Source organism: Theileria parva (assembly GCF_000165365.1).
Source record: "Theileria parva strain Muguga chromosome 3 map unlocalized ctg_531, whole genome shotgun sequence".
NCBI lineage: Eukaryota > Apicomplexa > Aconoidasida > Piroplasmida > Theileriidae > Theileria > Theileria parva.
The window spans coordinates 499,718-516,880 of record NW_876244.1 but is presented as its reverse complement, the minus strand read 5'-3'; the positions used below and the strand labels follow the sequence as shown (position 1 = coordinate 516,880).

At 32.1% G+C, this 17,163-nt stretch overlaps 3 protein-coding genes across 3 annotated transcripts; 1 reads left to right on the top strand and 2 right to left on the bottom strand.

The window, feature by feature from the left end:
- Nucleotides 1-68: 68 nt before the first annotated feature.
- On the bottom strand, nt 69-2,411 carry TpMuguga_03g00865 (uncharacterized protein; the record flags this gene model as incomplete). The annotated part of the gene is made up of 1 exon (XM_757897.1): nt 69-2,411. The coding sequence occupies one exon, from the start codon at nt 2,409-2,411 to the stop codon at nt 69-71; it is 2,343 nt and encodes a 780-aa protein (XP_762990.1).
- A 1,768-nt stretch (nt 2,412-4,179) lies between these two features.
- On the top strand, nt 4,180-8,835 carry abcC6 (ABC transporter family protein; the record flags this gene model as incomplete). Its single annotated transcript, XM_757896.2, has 1 exon — nt 4,180-8,835. One exon carries the CDS (start codon nt 4,180-4,182, stop codon nt 8,770-8,772), a length of 4,593 nt encoding a protein of 1,530 aa, XP_762989.2. The 3' UTR covers nt 8,773-8,835.
- A 780-nt stretch (nt 8,836-9,615) lies between these two features.
- TpMuguga_03g00863 (uncharacterized protein) lies at nt 9,616-15,510 on the bottom strand (the record flags this gene model as incomplete). The annotated part of the gene is made up of 1 exon (XM_757895.1): nt 9,616-15,510. One exon carries the CDS (start codon nt 15,508-15,510, stop codon nt 9,616-9,618), a length of 5,895 nt encoding a protein of 1,964 aa, XP_762988.1.
- Between the last annotated feature and the right edge of the window lie 1,653 nt (nt 15,511-17,163).

Below are 17,163 nucleotides of genomic sequence, written 5' to 3'. Positions count from 1 at the left end.
GATGTTATACTACATGTTATTATTATGGATGACTTGAATTAACTTCTTGAGGGAATGCTGTTTCGAAATTAAGTTACATGCAATTTTCTTTCTATATTTAAATCAAATGTAAGTGATAGTTTGTTTTTAGTTAATTCCAGATTTAGTCTATGTGGATATTCAACTCCACTTCCTGAACCATAGAACCAAATCTCTCTATTTCTATATTTAATAGAACCAATATTGGTATTTTCCTTAAAAATGTATGAGTATGTGGTATTTGACAATTCCACTTCATAATAAGGGTTTTTAATCTCTGTACCATCCCATTTAAAAAGTTGGAACTGACTCAAATCATGTCTTGTATCTGTTATATCTTCCCAGGGTTGATTCTTACCACTCTTGTGAAGTAGTACGAAGTTACGACTCTCCAACAGTATGCATAGATATTTCTCCTCTTTGCCAGAACCATTGAGCACTGCCTTTACCGCTTGATCATTTGGTTGAGTCGTCCATATGTCAAGATTTCCCTTAATCACCTTATTAATTTTAAAGTTTTGATTTGGAAAATACGATTTACATGAACCTTCGACTATACAAATGAAATGGAAATCATTTTTCTTAATTGAAAGATCCAATACTGCTTTATTAGACATCGCCACCCATGTGTTTTCCCTTTTTTCAAAATGTTTAATAGTTCCATTAGAAAGGTATATACTAACATTAGTTCTTTCCTTAGAAGGATTATTATTTGTTATGATTTTTATTCCACTTTCATTTCTATTTCTAGACTGCCATATCTTTTCTTCTTCATCTTTCACCATAAAAAATCTGTAGTTTAATTTTGTAGTGAATATAAGAGTTTCACCTTCACGCTCACAACTGTATGTGTAGCTAGGTGATGATTCTTGTATATAGAATATTAGTGAATCTCCCCCCGTTTTCCACTGATCTCCAATTTTTTTGTAGTGTTTAATAGTACCATCAACATTAAAAATTGTTACGTATTTACATTTTTTTTTGTCAAAACTTTGTACCATTATTTTTTTACAATATTCTCCTTTATCGGCTTCCCAAATTTTTTCTTTACCAGATACAATTAAATTAAATACAAACCCAAATCTAGCAACAAGCATACCATTACCGGTTTCGTCATCAAAAGAACGATCAAACTCAGTATCGTTTTCACATTTCGTAATGTCAACATTAACTTTTTTACACTTAGAAAGAGCATTCAACTGCTCTTCGGTAATGGTGATACTAGCAACAGCCTCATGAATTTCTTTTAGTCCTTCGGATTCTTTGTAAAGAAATTTTTGTGGTCTCCATACAGTACCAATATGTATAAAATAAACAAAGTGATCTGAAAACCTAAGTAATATCCTTTTTTCAACCTTAAGTAATTTCATGAACAATGGATGAGTATCTGAATCGTGAGGTTTATTCCAAATAATATCATCTCCACACTTGATTGTAACACATCTTACACTAGTTAGGTCATATTCGTAATCGAGTCCAGCCCTCGTTACAGTATATTTGGTATGGCAAATTTCAGAAAAATTATCTGGATTAAATGGATCAAACGGATCTACTGGTTCATAACCAATTAGTTTTAGTTCTCTTGGCAAATTACTATAACGAACTGGAACAGAAGTTTGAATCGACTCAGCCTTTTCTATATTTAATTCCTTTGTTATATCATTACGACTTAAAATGTTAAAATCATTCGTTAAAAGATCCAGATATACTCCCTTTAACAATCCGAACTCAGGATCCAATTCATAATCATAAAGCACCTTATCACCCAATTGAATCTTATGGCAGTTTATTCCACTTCTAAATTGATATCCTACACTGAATTTATATACGGACACAAGGTCCCTACTTGGTTCAAATTCCTTAAACTTCCCATCATCAAAGAAAAAAAATTTGAACGTTGAGAAATTTTTTCTAGTATATGTAATATCCTGCCAAGTCTTACCATTGGGAAGTTTTCGAAGAAGTCGAAAACTACCACCAGTAACTATAATAAGCATATACTTATACCCATTTTCACGCTTCAATATCCTGACGAATTCACAATTTTTATCATTTTTTGCTTCCCAAATTAGTTTATGTACATTTTTTTTTGTTTTTATTATTTTTTTGAATGAATTGCCTGCTTTACTACAAAATGTTTCATAATTACCATCTTTGTAATGAACATATAATTCAGTTTTACTAGGATCACCAATATCAAGATCATGTACCTTTGGGACAGATCTTTGTTTAGTTAATATCTCACCGATCCCTCCTATGGCTCCACCTACCGCTCCCTCGGAATCTCCAGGATGATCTGCACAATCTGTAAAATACCTTATCTGAGCAACTAGAATAAATACCAGAGAGTATTTAAATATAATAGATCTAAAAGATAACAATGAAATCTTCATTGTGACAGATTCAACATCAAGAGTACCAAAAATAATTTTAAATATTTTGACATATATCTAGGAACAGATCTTTTAATATATATCTTTAACAAAAGATCTTACTTATATAAAGCTAGTATTTCAGTTATATCTTTAAAATAAAAACTATTTAATTATTTAAAATGTATTTAAAATTATTATGACCTTATGCCGAGATCATATATCTATAAGTTATTGTTAAATATAATTTTGATAAATATTAGAAAATAATAAAATTTAATATATATATTAAGTTTATAAATTCTATATAGTTATATAGAACCGATTTAGAGTGCTATTTTATATGAACTATTGCACAAATATAAAATTGCAATTTGTTAAAAAATTAATTCGAGATCTTCTTAAAATATTTTTTTCACAATTATTAGTCATGATTTCATAATGCTCTGATTATTTTTGACCTAAAATTTGATTTGAATTAGTGTTTGTAATTAAATTAGAACAATGAGTTGAAATTAAGCAAATCTTATTTTATTGGATTAAAATTGGATGATCATGTTTTAATCATTATGGAATCTAAGGTACATTAAATCTGGACTATTATTTCATAGTTTAATCCAAAAGTATTGTATTATATTTAATTATCAAAAGCCAAGTATATTAAACCTATTGAATATTTATGATTTTAATATGTAGTTGCAAACTCAAAAATCAAATGGTAATTTAAATTTAATGGAGACTTGCAAGTGGATCCAACTATTTATATGAAACTGTTATTATAGAAATGTTAAGGATAATTAAATGAATCACCCAATTAAAACTTAAACACAATTTGAATATTAACCATCGAGTAAAGAATTAAAAAGGTATCAATGAACTATCTATGTCATATTACATTTTATATACAGTTTTTAAAAAGTAACTATTATTATCAATATATTATTTAATTTGTTTAAAAATACTAAATTTAACTGAATAAAGGATCCTATCTAATATCAATCATTATCTTAGTTTTTGAGGGTTTTTTGAAAAATGTAATAAATAATAAATTAAAGTTATAATAACAGACATACAATGCAAATGTTAATCTGATGAATGATTCATTAAATTAATCAAACTTTGTACAGATGGTTAAGATTCTATCAGATATCGTTCGATGTGCAAATACATATTGAATTTATTAAACTAAGTTTAATTAAATAACAATTGGTCACAGAAATTATGAAAATGTGTTAAATAGTCAAGTAGATTATTTTGGAATAATTTAAGCCATTACCTTACACCTTCAAATTATTGGGGCTTATATTTTGGGGTTGTCTGATTGTTAGGGGAAACTCTTTTAACACTAAATCCTTATCTCTTTGAAGACAACATGTCGTGTCACATATACTAACGATTTGTGTTCTTTGTGATTTTCTAAGGTTCACTCTCACATACCTGCTTTTCTTGACAGAAGATCACACTAATAGCACTTTTGGAATTTAGAATTTAAAATAAGATTTAACAACATACTGTATCACTGATTTCAACATACCGAGTACAAATGATTATCATCATCTCAGAATAATCCCAAACTTTACTACTTGAATAAGGTCAGTGTTTTACTCAATCCTTCCCATTGCCATTAATATTTGTCACAAATCCCTAATTTGACATTTATTTAATAATTATTCGCATTTAAGGAAATTAATTGATAATTATCGTTTAGAGAGCATCTTATTCCAATATTCTAAGTAAAAAGGTCAGCAATACTTGAAATTATATTATTTCTATCCATACGCAGATTTGAATGGGAAAAACTAGAGATATTTCAGAATTATTTAATGAAAAGTTCCAAGATGCAGTTGAAAAACCTGGTTCCGAACATCATTACTGGGAAAGTAAATCATATTCCAAATCCTATTTCAAAAACAAGTCCCGTTTTTTAAAGTTTAGGTATTATGACTCTGTCACTGTTTTGAAATTCCTTTTCTTCCATTGGGTTGGTAAATGGGCTTTTCTTCTTTCTAAACAATATGTAGAACCATACAAACTACACCCCTTGCCCGTTGACGATCAAATCCTATATTGGTACCCGATTTTCTCAAAGAATGTTAGTGATGGTATACTTAAATTAGAGTCATATGAAACAAGACAATATGGACATCCAACTGTCAAGCCTACCAGATCTGTTCTATTAAGAGCCCTATTCCTAACGTTTTGGAAGAGAACAACATTTGGTCTCCTAGGTATTATAGTTACTAATGTCCTTAGTATGAGCATTGCACTACTGGTCAAGCATTTACTTGAAAATTTGAACACCAAGTCGTTTGCTCTTCTGAAAATATTTCTGTTCCTATTTGCTATAATAGGCCTACAGATTGTTGATGGACTTTTAATCGAGAACTTCACCTTTTATCTGAATCGATTAAGACTTGTCTGGGAACATTCAGTTTCTGTATGCGTATTCCAAAATGGCATTTCACACAGACGTTTCTTCAATAATAACGTAAACGGGTCTAATATGCTAAATGTCTGTAACACTGTCTTACACAGCTGTTCTCCTGATTCAGAATGTTCCAGAAACCCATTATATTGTCCCGCCAGGCGTTTTCAGAACAAAGAAATTACTCCTATCATATTTACGTTTGAATATAATGACTGCTTTTACGTTTCAATGTTTTTGGAATCCGCAGTACCAATTGTCAACTTTTTGTCAAACTTTATCTATGGTGTTGTGTTGATTTCCATGGAGATTAAGATTAACTTGTGGGTCCTATACGTGCTTGGCGTTGTCTTCTGCTTTTTAATGGTCGTTGTTGAAATCATAAACACTTATTTACTCCACTTTGTTTGCCTTGTAAAGGATTATAGGATAGGAGAATGTGTTGAAATTATATCCGAGTTACCTCTCATCAACAAATTACTCTACGATGACATTGCTATCAACATCATTACTGAGACTAGGAATTCTGAGTTATTGTTGATTTTGGTTAGGTTCTTCTTGACGCTGATCAATAAGTCGTTGTTTGTTATTTGCAACAATGTGACATTCTTTGTCTTGATGAATTATTTTGTAAAATCAGTTAGAGACGCGGAGGTTATTAAGGACGTTGAGGTTGGAGGATTCTTATCATCATTTTACGTATTTTTCAGGATTATCAACTCAATGTTCATGCTTCCTTATGCACTTGGAAGACTGGCAACTGCTTACATATCATACAACAGAGTTAAAAAATATCTGAACGAATGTTCACCTAACTTTTACGTAAGTGACAACCGATTTCCTGGATCAACACAGATGTCATCTGACCTACCTGATGTAACCAATGAGCTTGCTAAGGATGTTGTAATGTTATATAAGGATGCCTCATTTGCATGGGTCCACAGTAAGAAGGATTTTGCCAGTAAGAGCAATGAAGTTCAGATGAAGAATGTTAACTTTCAACTTAAGAGGGGCGAAATTGTCATAATGACAGGGACACAAGGTTGTGGAAAATCTAACTTAATAAAGTCAGCTCTTGGTGAGATGACTTTGGTTGGAGGTTCAATGGCAGTAGTTCCTCTACACACATCAATGCCAATATTTTACGCATCTGAAGGAATTTGGCTCAAAGAAGGAACTATTAGATCAAACATAACATTCGGCCATAGATTTGATGAGGACATTTATGAATCAGTTATCAAAGCACTTGAACTTGAAACTGATATATTATCATGGGAGAAAGGTGACTTGAGAGTTGTATCAGATAATGCTCACTCACTCAGTTGTGGTCAGAGAGTTAGAATGGAAATGGCTCGCGCTATCTATGCCTACCTCATATTCAGTAAAGTGAACAAGGATTACAATAGAAACCAGTGTTCATTCCTAATGTGTCTGGATTCACAGTTTCATGGGTTAGATCCCTACGTATCAAGAACTGTATTCTTCAACCTGTTCAATGCTAAGAATGGTCTACTAGTTAGGGACGATCTTGCGGTTATAGTTTCTTCATCACTAACCTTGCTGGATAAATGTGTCAGAGCTTCAGACTTGGTTAAGTTCCCCAGAATTCCCGTATACGAGATTGATAACAAATCTGTTCATTTCAACTGTTATTTGTCAGACATTTTTAAAGACAAGAAGACACAAAATGCCTTTGAGTATATCACACCTCCTTCAGGTCCATATAAGTTGAATTTCTTTACCAAGGATATGATGAAACTATGTTATTCAAGCTCAAACAATAGTTTATCCAGGAATTACCTCACCAAATCGAAGTACAGACGTTCATTATCATCTATAATCCAGGAATGTTATCCCGACGATAAATTTAACCCATATCTACTGTATTTTAAAGCGGCAGGATTTGCATTTGTTCTGTTCACGATCTTTTCTCTAGCATCAAGTATTATGGATAATTCCAAGTTTGTTCTTGCAACCAACCTCACAGATTATATGTTCAAAAAAATAGGCGATTATGACGATGGCGTCACTGTTGACATGTCCGATGTTGTATCACACAGCGATTCTGCCCTCAACGTAATGCTGATTATTGTGTCAGTTATTATGGGTTGTTCCCTAATATCGATATTATTTTTCACGGTTTCCACTCTAATGGCCTCAAAAAGAATACATGAATATTGTCTCACCTCAGTCTTCAAGAACAGCTCATCAGTGATTAAGATCAAAAAGCAGATAAACCAAATCATAACATATTTTTCTTCAGATATGCTATTCATCGACCAATATATTGGTGATATGATCTTTACCACTTTCTTGGCATTCATTCAAACAGCCATTTCCATTGGAACTCTATTTTACACAATTCCCCTTTCTGTTCCATTTATTGCCGTATCACTGGTCATTGCCTTTGAATTCGTAGTGTTGAAGATTGTCAAGTCATTTAAGACCATTCAACTGGGATCACTAGAAACTATGTCACATGTTAACAAGACATGCGAGGATGCCATATTAGGAGCAGCAATTCACAGAAGCTTTAAAAAGGAATGGGAGTTGGTTAATGATCTTATCGAAAGAACAGATTATAAAATGAGGTGTTGGTTCCTGGCAACTTCCTTGGGAAGTTGGACTTCAGTTCTCTTCAATTGGTTATTTTCACTTACAACCGCTCTGTTCCTCACAGGTCTGATCATATTTGACAAGTTTACTGACTTTAAGATGAATGTTGGATACTTTGGATTAGGTTTATCACTTGGAAGCAGCGTTATTAAATCTTTCAACAATTGTTCGTTTTGTTTTGCCAGGCTGCAGGTTTTTATATGTTCACTTCGAAGGTTCCAGTGCTTTATTCCTCCAGGTACCAAGTGTGTTTTTGACAAATTCCGCAATGTTCATGAAGAGGATCTAGTTATCAGTTCATCAAAACCTGAGGACCAAGTTAATACAGCTAACTTGCTTAGGAGAAGGGCAATTGAATTCAAAGACACCAATCCCAACTTCTTAAAGAGGATGGCGTATAAGCCAAAGTTCAACTTCATGTACGTTTCGAAATATCTCCCATCTGAACACACTGGCCTTGTGTTGAAGGATTTATGTGTTTACACCAATTCACTGATGAATAAAGAAGGCCTCATCCTTAACAACATCAACGCAACACCCGGCAAATCTGATATCATTGGAATCATTGGCAGAACAGGTGCTGGTAAGACAACTCTTCTATCTGTGCTAGAAAACAATGTTAGAAATAGAACAGGTCAAGTCCTGTTGGATGGTAGAGATTTACAAGAAATTCCCAAAAGTGTCGTGAGACACATTGTTGGCGTTCTTCCTCAGTTACCATTTGTTTTCAAGGGCTGGACTGTCCGAAGGTTCTTGGATCCAAGAAGACTATTCACTGATGAGAAGATCAACGAGGCTCTTGAAAATTGCGGTCTTCTTGATTTTGTAAATAGCCTTCCAGGTGGAAGAAGACTCGATACTGTAATTGTTCCCAAACCACTTAACATGGCTAAAAACTTTTTTGAACAATCACCAAAAGAGTCGTTTAACAAAGGTAAGGAACCTTACCCTGAAGAAAGGGCAATGACCATGGATGACCTTAGGTCAGCAGGTACAATGTTATCTGTAAGTCAGCTCAGAACACTTTGGTTTGCGAAGTTAGTATTGTGCAGACATCAGTACAGAATGTTAATCATTGATGAACCACCGTCTGATAACATTTCTGAGGATGAGTTGGAGGCTCAAGATATGGGCGTACCAATTTACGAATTACTGGATAAATACTTTAAGCACTGCACCTGTTTCGTTACTGCACACTTCTCTAAGGTTCTCAAATCTTGTACATCCGTATGGGTAATGCATCAAGGCAGACTTATAAGGACTTGCAGTGTTTCAGACGTATCCAAAAATGATTCTATTTCGAACATCATCGAAGAGATGGTTACCAAATACTCAAACTAATTTTAATGTAGTAATATTTAACAATGCAAAATTGCATTAAAACTATTAATTTTTCAGTCTATACATACATACACATATAACTTCTTTAATTTTTACAACATTATTAGATTTAGAAGGTAGTTGATAGTTTTAAAATTGAGATTTTAAAGTCAAATGGTCAATTTTATGACTAAGTTTGTCTAATGTGTAGGATTGTGGAATAATTAAATAAAAACCAAAAATTAGATATTTGTAAGATATTTTAAACCTCGATATTCGAACAAAAAAGGATTAAAAAAACAATATTGTAAAAATTCAATAATTAAATTATTCTACTAATATTTTTAAACATAGAATCATGGATGGGGAATAAAAATTATAACTATTTATCTTTTATAGGCTATTATAAACATTTTAGAATCCTCCAAAACCGAGGAATCAAATAACATATTAAAATAACCAACGATAACTACATCAAATCACTTCCACAAATAAACTAATCGCTATTTGAGATATTTATTATGAATGGTTTTTGAATGGGAAATAAGACTAAAGAATGAGATTATCTTTTGTTTTAAGGTGAAAAATGTTTTAAATCGTTAGCTATAATTACAATCCTTAAAGTTAAAAATGTTAAATTAAAATAGAACATCTGACGATGTTACTTCCATTATTTTACAACTGTTTTATTCAAACAGACGGTTAAATTGAAAAATAAATCTAATTTACACTAGTTTATATCTGAGAATCTTTATCAGCATTGTTTTAAAACTATGTTACATCTAATGTTACACTTAAATGATTTTTTGATTGTTGTGAAGGGTGTATTAAATAATAAAAAATAATACCTTGGAAAGGTTAATGTTATTCAATTTGAGTTGTGTTCGGTGTGTTTGTTCTCACTGCTAAGTTGGTTTTTGTGTAATTATACCAGTTGTCAAATCTATCTTTTGCTTGAATTTGCGAACTATAATTAGAGGGTGGTTGGTTTAATTGGTAGTGTTGAATTGTAGGAGTTTCAGGATATGTCGCTGTAGCCATTTTTTGTTCCGGTGAATCATCAGTTGTTACACGTTCTGGATAGACAGATTCATTATCTCCTTCATGTCCCACCTTTTCCCATTTGTTGTCATATCCATAATTAAAGACGATCTCATCTCCTCTAACCATTTGTATGATTAATATCTTCGGAGTGGAATTAAAACCTTTAATTGTTACTTTGGTTGCGTACTCAATAGTCTTCTTAGTTTCCCAAATAACCTCATCATTGGCTATTACACTGTTAATAAATAATTCATGTTTAGGGGTAAATGTTATTGCATCGCTGTTATTGCTGTAATTAAAATAATTGTTATCTGGCAAAGCATCTATATTTAAAGTTAATGGGTTTTCTTTATCAATCCATCTGTGATTAACTTTTATAAATCTTTTCACATCTCCATTAGCCAAATATAATTTAACATCATTTAGAGATAGAAGCCGAACTCCATTAACAACAACTTTGTCAACAAAAAATGTGGGATCATTGGTTCTCCACAATTCTTCAGTACCACATTTAACGACACTTATTGCATACCCAGGTTTTGGTTTATACGTACCAAAATCATCCTTAATAGAATATTCAAACGGATCTGTGGTCTGAGTCTTACTTATGTCAAGAGTTACTTGGGTGGCATGCATCACCGGTATGTTCGGGGTTTGAATAGGTGTTTTATAATCAAGTTTCTTAAAATCAGTTTCACTCTTGACGGCATACAAGCTGTTTGAAGCAAGACCAATAGAAAACATCTTGATTGTTGAATAGTTGGGATCGTCAGTATGTTTCCAAATAACATCATCGCCATATTTGATTTTCTTACAGGTGACTCCATCAATGAATATATGACTAAGTGATAGGTCAACGATGTTAACCTTGTAATCAGATTGGGTCAGAGTAGTGTCATTGTCACCATAGAATTTGAATCTCGTTACGTCATACCTGGTATTGGTTGTATCAGCCCATCTCCAGTTATTTTCGCCTGATTGCTCGAAAAGTTTGAATGTATTGTCACTCAGGAGTATGATTAAGTATCTCTTGTTGTCCTTAACCTTAGTCCTCACCTTAGTTCCAGAAACATATTTAGATTCCCAAAAAATCATATCACCCTGAATTACTTTATTGAACACATACCCGGGCTTAGGAGTGTATGTGAAATTTCCATTGTGATTCTTATACTCAAACTCACTGGTGGTCTGTTTATTCTCAATGTCAAGAGTAACCTTGATGAGTTCGCTGATCTTTGTGATCTGCGTGACCTGGGTGACAAGATTCTTGATATCAAAAGACTGGTTCTTAACTAAGAAAGTGTTTGAAATAAGATCCAGATATATACCCATCACGTACCCAAACTCAGGATCATCAATATATGTCCATAATACTTTATCATGGTTGATGATCTTAACACACTTCACTCCATCTTTAAACTCATACCCATATGTTGATTCGAATACTGTTGGATCGTAATCATCCCTAGTTAGTTCCCGATACCTGGACTTGCCCTCATCAAATGAGTACATCTTGATACCAGAGAAATTTCTCCTCCGAGTTATATCTTCCCAGAAGACACCATGATCAGGCTTTTGAAGAAGTACAAAGTTACCACTCTGCAGAAGTATTGATATATATTTGTCATCAGGGCCAGAACCCATGAGTACCACCTGGACAGCGTGATCATTTGGATATGCCCACCATATATCGAGGTTTTTCTTAACAATCCTTCCGATCGTCAAATTGGGTTTAGGAATGAAGTGACCGAATCCTCTTGTCGATTTATATTCGAATAGATCATTATTGCTATTAATGTCAATGTCAAGAACAATAGCAGTTGATGAGAGCCACTTCTTGCCCATTTTGTGGAACTGCTTAACTGAGCCATTGTTTAGAAATATTTCAATGTTCTTATTTAAGTTATAAATACCATCAATAACAACCTTTTTAACGAATAAGGTGGGATCACTGGCTTCCCATAATTTTAAATTACCATATTTAACAATATTGGCTGCATGATTAGGTTTGGACTCATATACACCTACATCACCATTAATATAAAAACCAAATTCTTCAGTACTATATGACTTTTCGATGTCAAGTTCTGAAGGCCCTGGCATTTTCCATTTTATTTTACTATCACTGGATATGTATTCAGTTTCATTTCTAAATTTGATCTGAAGATCAAAGTTCGAAATAAAGTATATTAGGATTGGATATTGACCATCATACTTCCACATAGATTTATCATCATACAAAAATTCTAAACAGTTACAACCTTCTTTGAACTCGAATTCATAAGCAAAATCATATCTTTTAACTTGATAATCAGCACCCTGTGTTATAAGTCTTATTTTTTCATAGTTGATCCGTCTTATGTTTCTTAAAAATTCAAATTTCATCCTGTTTTCTTGCAAAGAAAACCTATAGGAATAGAAATAATCATTTGAAAATTCAATATACAGTGTTATAAAATAATTGTGGATATAAAACACTTTAGGGTAATCACCACCTTCATATTGCCATATTTTATTGTTTCTAAAGTTCAATCCAACACACTTTGCATCATCGTTGAAAATGTATTTGGAAATGAATTTATCACTTTTATCGATGTTATACTTGCTAGTGTCGTTTTCAACAACGTCACCATTGGCATCCAATGTAGAAATTATAACTCTATCACAAAATGTGGATATTATAGATTTCATCTTCCACCTATTTTCGCTATGCTTATACACGGTGAAAGAATGATTGTTAAATTCGATGAGGACTATTTCCACATTTTTGTGATAATAAATTGATTTTGGAAACCTGTCTTCTGAGCTATAGTACTTCCATACCAACTGATCATCAATTTTAAATTCAAGGCACCTGTCTCCTTTGAACACATATTCATAGATTACTCTGTTCTCTTCATCAGTTTTGTGCAATACTGTCACATCAACAAGGTAATCTATGGCATTATTTTCCGTCAAAACTTGTATGTTTTCAGGATACTGGGATACATGTAAATTATACGTTTTCGCTTCGAACATAGATATTAATCTGTAATTCATTTCTACCGATAAATAACTTTTATTACCGTCAATATGATGAACAACCACAATGGATCTGACTTTATCTACATTGTAAACCACAATAGCGTTGGAATATTTGTAATAGTGAAAGGTTTCCCAAACATTCATTGTTGATGGCGAATGCCATGAACCACTTTGCTTAATTTTCCTGAAGAAGTAGCCCTCCTTTGGAACATAAATTCCTGTGTTTGTTTCCTCATCAATATAGAAATAATATACATTAGTGCTCTTCATGGTTTGTATATCGATCTTAATCCCTTTCAGCTTATTGTTGAAGCTTAGTTTCCATTCTCCATCAACATAACTATATATATCTAAAGAATGAAGGTTAAATTCAACAAAGGCTAGTTTCATAAATTTGTGAAGATATATAGACATAGGGACGGATTCATGTGCATCGGGATCGTATTTCCACACTGTTTTATGATCAACTTTAAATTCTACACATCTGGCTTCTTCTTTGAATCTATAATCGTAGGATATTTTATCTGGAAAATCATGTTTAGCGTCATTTATCTTATTCACACTGACTACATATTTGGTTGTGTCATTTGAAATAAGGTTATTGGGATTTGCTGAATCCATCAACAAAACTGTTACACCTTTGGGGTGTTCTGATACGGGCAAATACGACTTTCTCTCTAACCAGGATCTTTTACTTAAAAATTTTATTTCATACTTTATGTCAAAGTGGAGCTTATTCCCATTGACAAGATATATATCTAAAATGACCTCTTTTTCGTAAACATTGTACACTACGACTCGGTTGGAAAAGATTGAACTATTGTTGGTTTCCCACAAGTTCACTGTGTTTGAAAATAGAGAACTCTGTATAACTTTATTGAAAAGGTAGCCCTCCCTTGACATGAATACACCGGCATTTGATCTATCATCGAAATAGAAATAATAGTGCTTGGTAGTCTCGGCATCGTCTAGGTCTAGGGTAATTAAAGATTCACGTATTACAAAATCAGTCTTAGAGGTTTCTACCCACAACTTCTCTTTTCTTTTGTCGTTGTAGAAGTTTTTAAAATTACCATCAATTAATTGGAGGCTCAAATTTTTACCACTCTCAACGTGACTTAATACAACCTTGTTACAGTATTCCTGATCGTTTGAAACCCAAATATCAACAAGATTGCCATCACCTTGTACTATCCTTTTAAACATAAAATTGTGTTTAGGTATGAAAATATAAATACTATCTTTATTAAAACAGTCATACTCGAAAGTTCCTTCTTTTTTCTTAATATTAAGGGTAATTTCTGAAGGTCTCCTAGTCCATTCATCACCAGACCTATGGAAGAATTTGACATCTCCATTGGAAAAGTAAATACTAAGATTTTTACTAGAACCCGAACTCATACCATCTGATATTACCTTTTCTATATATTCATTGGCTACAGTTTTGAAGATAACATTATCACCCTGTTTTACTACTTTAAACTCGAAATTATATTTGGGAAAATATGTACCTACGTTATTATCCTCTGAATACCCGAATTCGTACTGGTTTTCTTTTGTTCTAATGTCAAGTGACAGTTCTGGCTTTCTTTCGTACCACTGGTTTCTATTTTTTTTGTAAAAGTGCTTCATATTGCCATTTGCAAAATACAGTGTCATCTTACCGCTTGAATGGACCATTACGCTGCTGAGATACTCTGATGCGTCCTTAGCTTGAAAAATATTAATATTTGGGGAAAAAGTCGACTCTCCTTCCTTCACAGATGAAATGAAAAAATTATTTCTAGCTATATATGTAGTATAATTTTTATACTTGGAGTAATGGAAACTTGCTGTACTCTCTGTTTTATTTATATCAATAACTACGAGACCCTTTTCAACCCACTGGTTAGAACATTTGTAATACTGTCTCGTTTTTTCGTAAGACAAATGAACTGTAACAATATTTCCCTTGTCTGTATCTAAAACATTGACTTTGCTTGCATAGTCACTGGGTTTGGTTGACTTCCATATTATTTCATTTGATTTTTTTACCAACTTAATTGAGAAACCTCGTTTCGCTGAATATATTGAATTTTTACCACTTTTAAAGAAGTCAAATTCATATGCACTTCCCTTGGTTGTTATATCTATAACAATTGGAGTTGAATTTTCAAGGTCCGAATCATTCGACTCATCGTGACAATATGCTCTGGGTGTAGTTAATTTTTGGGTAGGAGTTATAAAAACTTCATTTCTACGGGTATGTTGTTGCTTTTCGTCTGACAAACTTGATATAAAATTAACAGATGGAAGGAATTGACCCCTCTCGCTGTAGAATATTTTATGAACGGGATCAAAATTGTAAACTAAATTGGAATTATTGCTCAATTCAATGGTGATTGTGTTGTTATACGTGCCTATCAACACTGATTTGGGTTGTTTAAGATCATTTTCCTCCGTTTTCCACAATGTACTCTCATCAAATTTTACCTCAGTACATCTAACTCCATCATTAAGCCTAAATGTGTATATCATTCCATCAGATGTTACTGTGAATTTAGTTTTATCTTCAACCGGCACTCCATCATCATCAAGGGTATATATTTTAAGTCTAGAAGGATGAAGTTCTAGATTATTATGTTCCAGTTTTGAAGCCACAAATTTCCAGGTTAGGAGATACACCATGAATCTCGCTCCCCATGGCTTCATATTTAGGTAATATTATTTACATCTCGATTCTTAATTCTTACCATGATTTATTCCCTTCCAAGGGTCGTTATTATGATACAATTGGCCATTTTTAACTTGGTCATGGGGAGGTCATTTCTCCATTATGATTAAATAATTACATAGTTCCTGGGATATATAGCGAGATTTTAAGTATTTTACATCTGTAATTTAATTAAAAACTGCGTACGTTCGATCTTTGTCAACATCAGTCATTTAGGTAGTTCTTCAAAATAAGATATATTCCTATGTTACACATGTTACATTTTAGTTAATAAATCTAACGAGTACCAGTTACACTGGATCAAACCAGATTAGGTTTAATTATATCATGTCTATATCAGTTTAGTACACTCTTTGAGTGCAGAATCGAGGAGAATGTTCCTTTGTGTAAAATACGATTATGTTCGTTGTTCAATCAACACATTCGTCAAAATTAGACTAAGTTCCATCGAATTCTAAGAATTTTTTATTTCATCTAATGTTTCAAAATGTTGTATTACCTCAGTCAATAAATGTTATAATATAAAATCGAGATAGTATATTAATATTTAATGAATACTGAAATAATAGTTATTGTATTACCTTTATCTATCTCAATTTATCAATTGATAGAATCAATAAATCTTACCATTGTGTACAATCCTATATCATCCCAAATATTATAGCTGGATCCATTAAGAAATTAAGAATCATCGTCAATTTCCAGTGTGTAACATCGATATTTAAAAATTAGCTCTCAAATACGCAACAGTTCATTATTTAAATATCTATATTAAATGAATCAATTATAAATATGTGAATTAATTAAATAATAAATTACTTTAAATCATAAGAGGAATCCTATTCATGGGGAATAAAAAATAAAATATTATGGTTTGTTGATTGTTAATTGCGTCTTCTCAATTTGCAATTAAGGATAATTAGTGTTATAATCACGCACCACTTTTTACTTTTAAATATGTTGTTAACCCAATCTGATCCAATATTTATGTTGGTTCCATTTTCAAATTTCCACAACCTTTAATACAAAAAATACATTTATGATTTTTTAAAAACCCTATAGTTAAGCGCTAACATTTAGAGTCAAATTATGTGTTTAAAGGATTGGTTTAGGTCATGCTAGCGGATAATTAGATCAGTATTGTCAGAAATTTAATTAAATTTTGTCATGATAAACTTAGTTTAAACCATCCAATTTATGATTAGTGTATCAATTGGATCTTTATTTACTATGTGTATATCAATTCCTATTTACCAGACCATTCACGTCAACGATTACGGTATGTTGTGGTAACAATTGATGAATTTGGAACATGATTAAGAGTTTTAAGGTAGTTTTAAGTTCAGAATGAAATTAAAATTATATTCTACAAAGAAAAATTGAAAAACAGTTGTACCTAAATAAAACGTATATATAAATAAAAAATAATTTAATTTGATAATTATTATATAAAGATATTGAGATAATTATACATTTCAAAAGAATAATTTCATTATTTATTTATTTTTTATTTAATGGATGGGGATTTGATTCTATGTTTGTTCCTACCTTTCATTTTATTTTTAATATTTCATGAATACAGACTATTTAATGATGAATTAATAACTTTTAGTATAATTTTTAATTTTTTT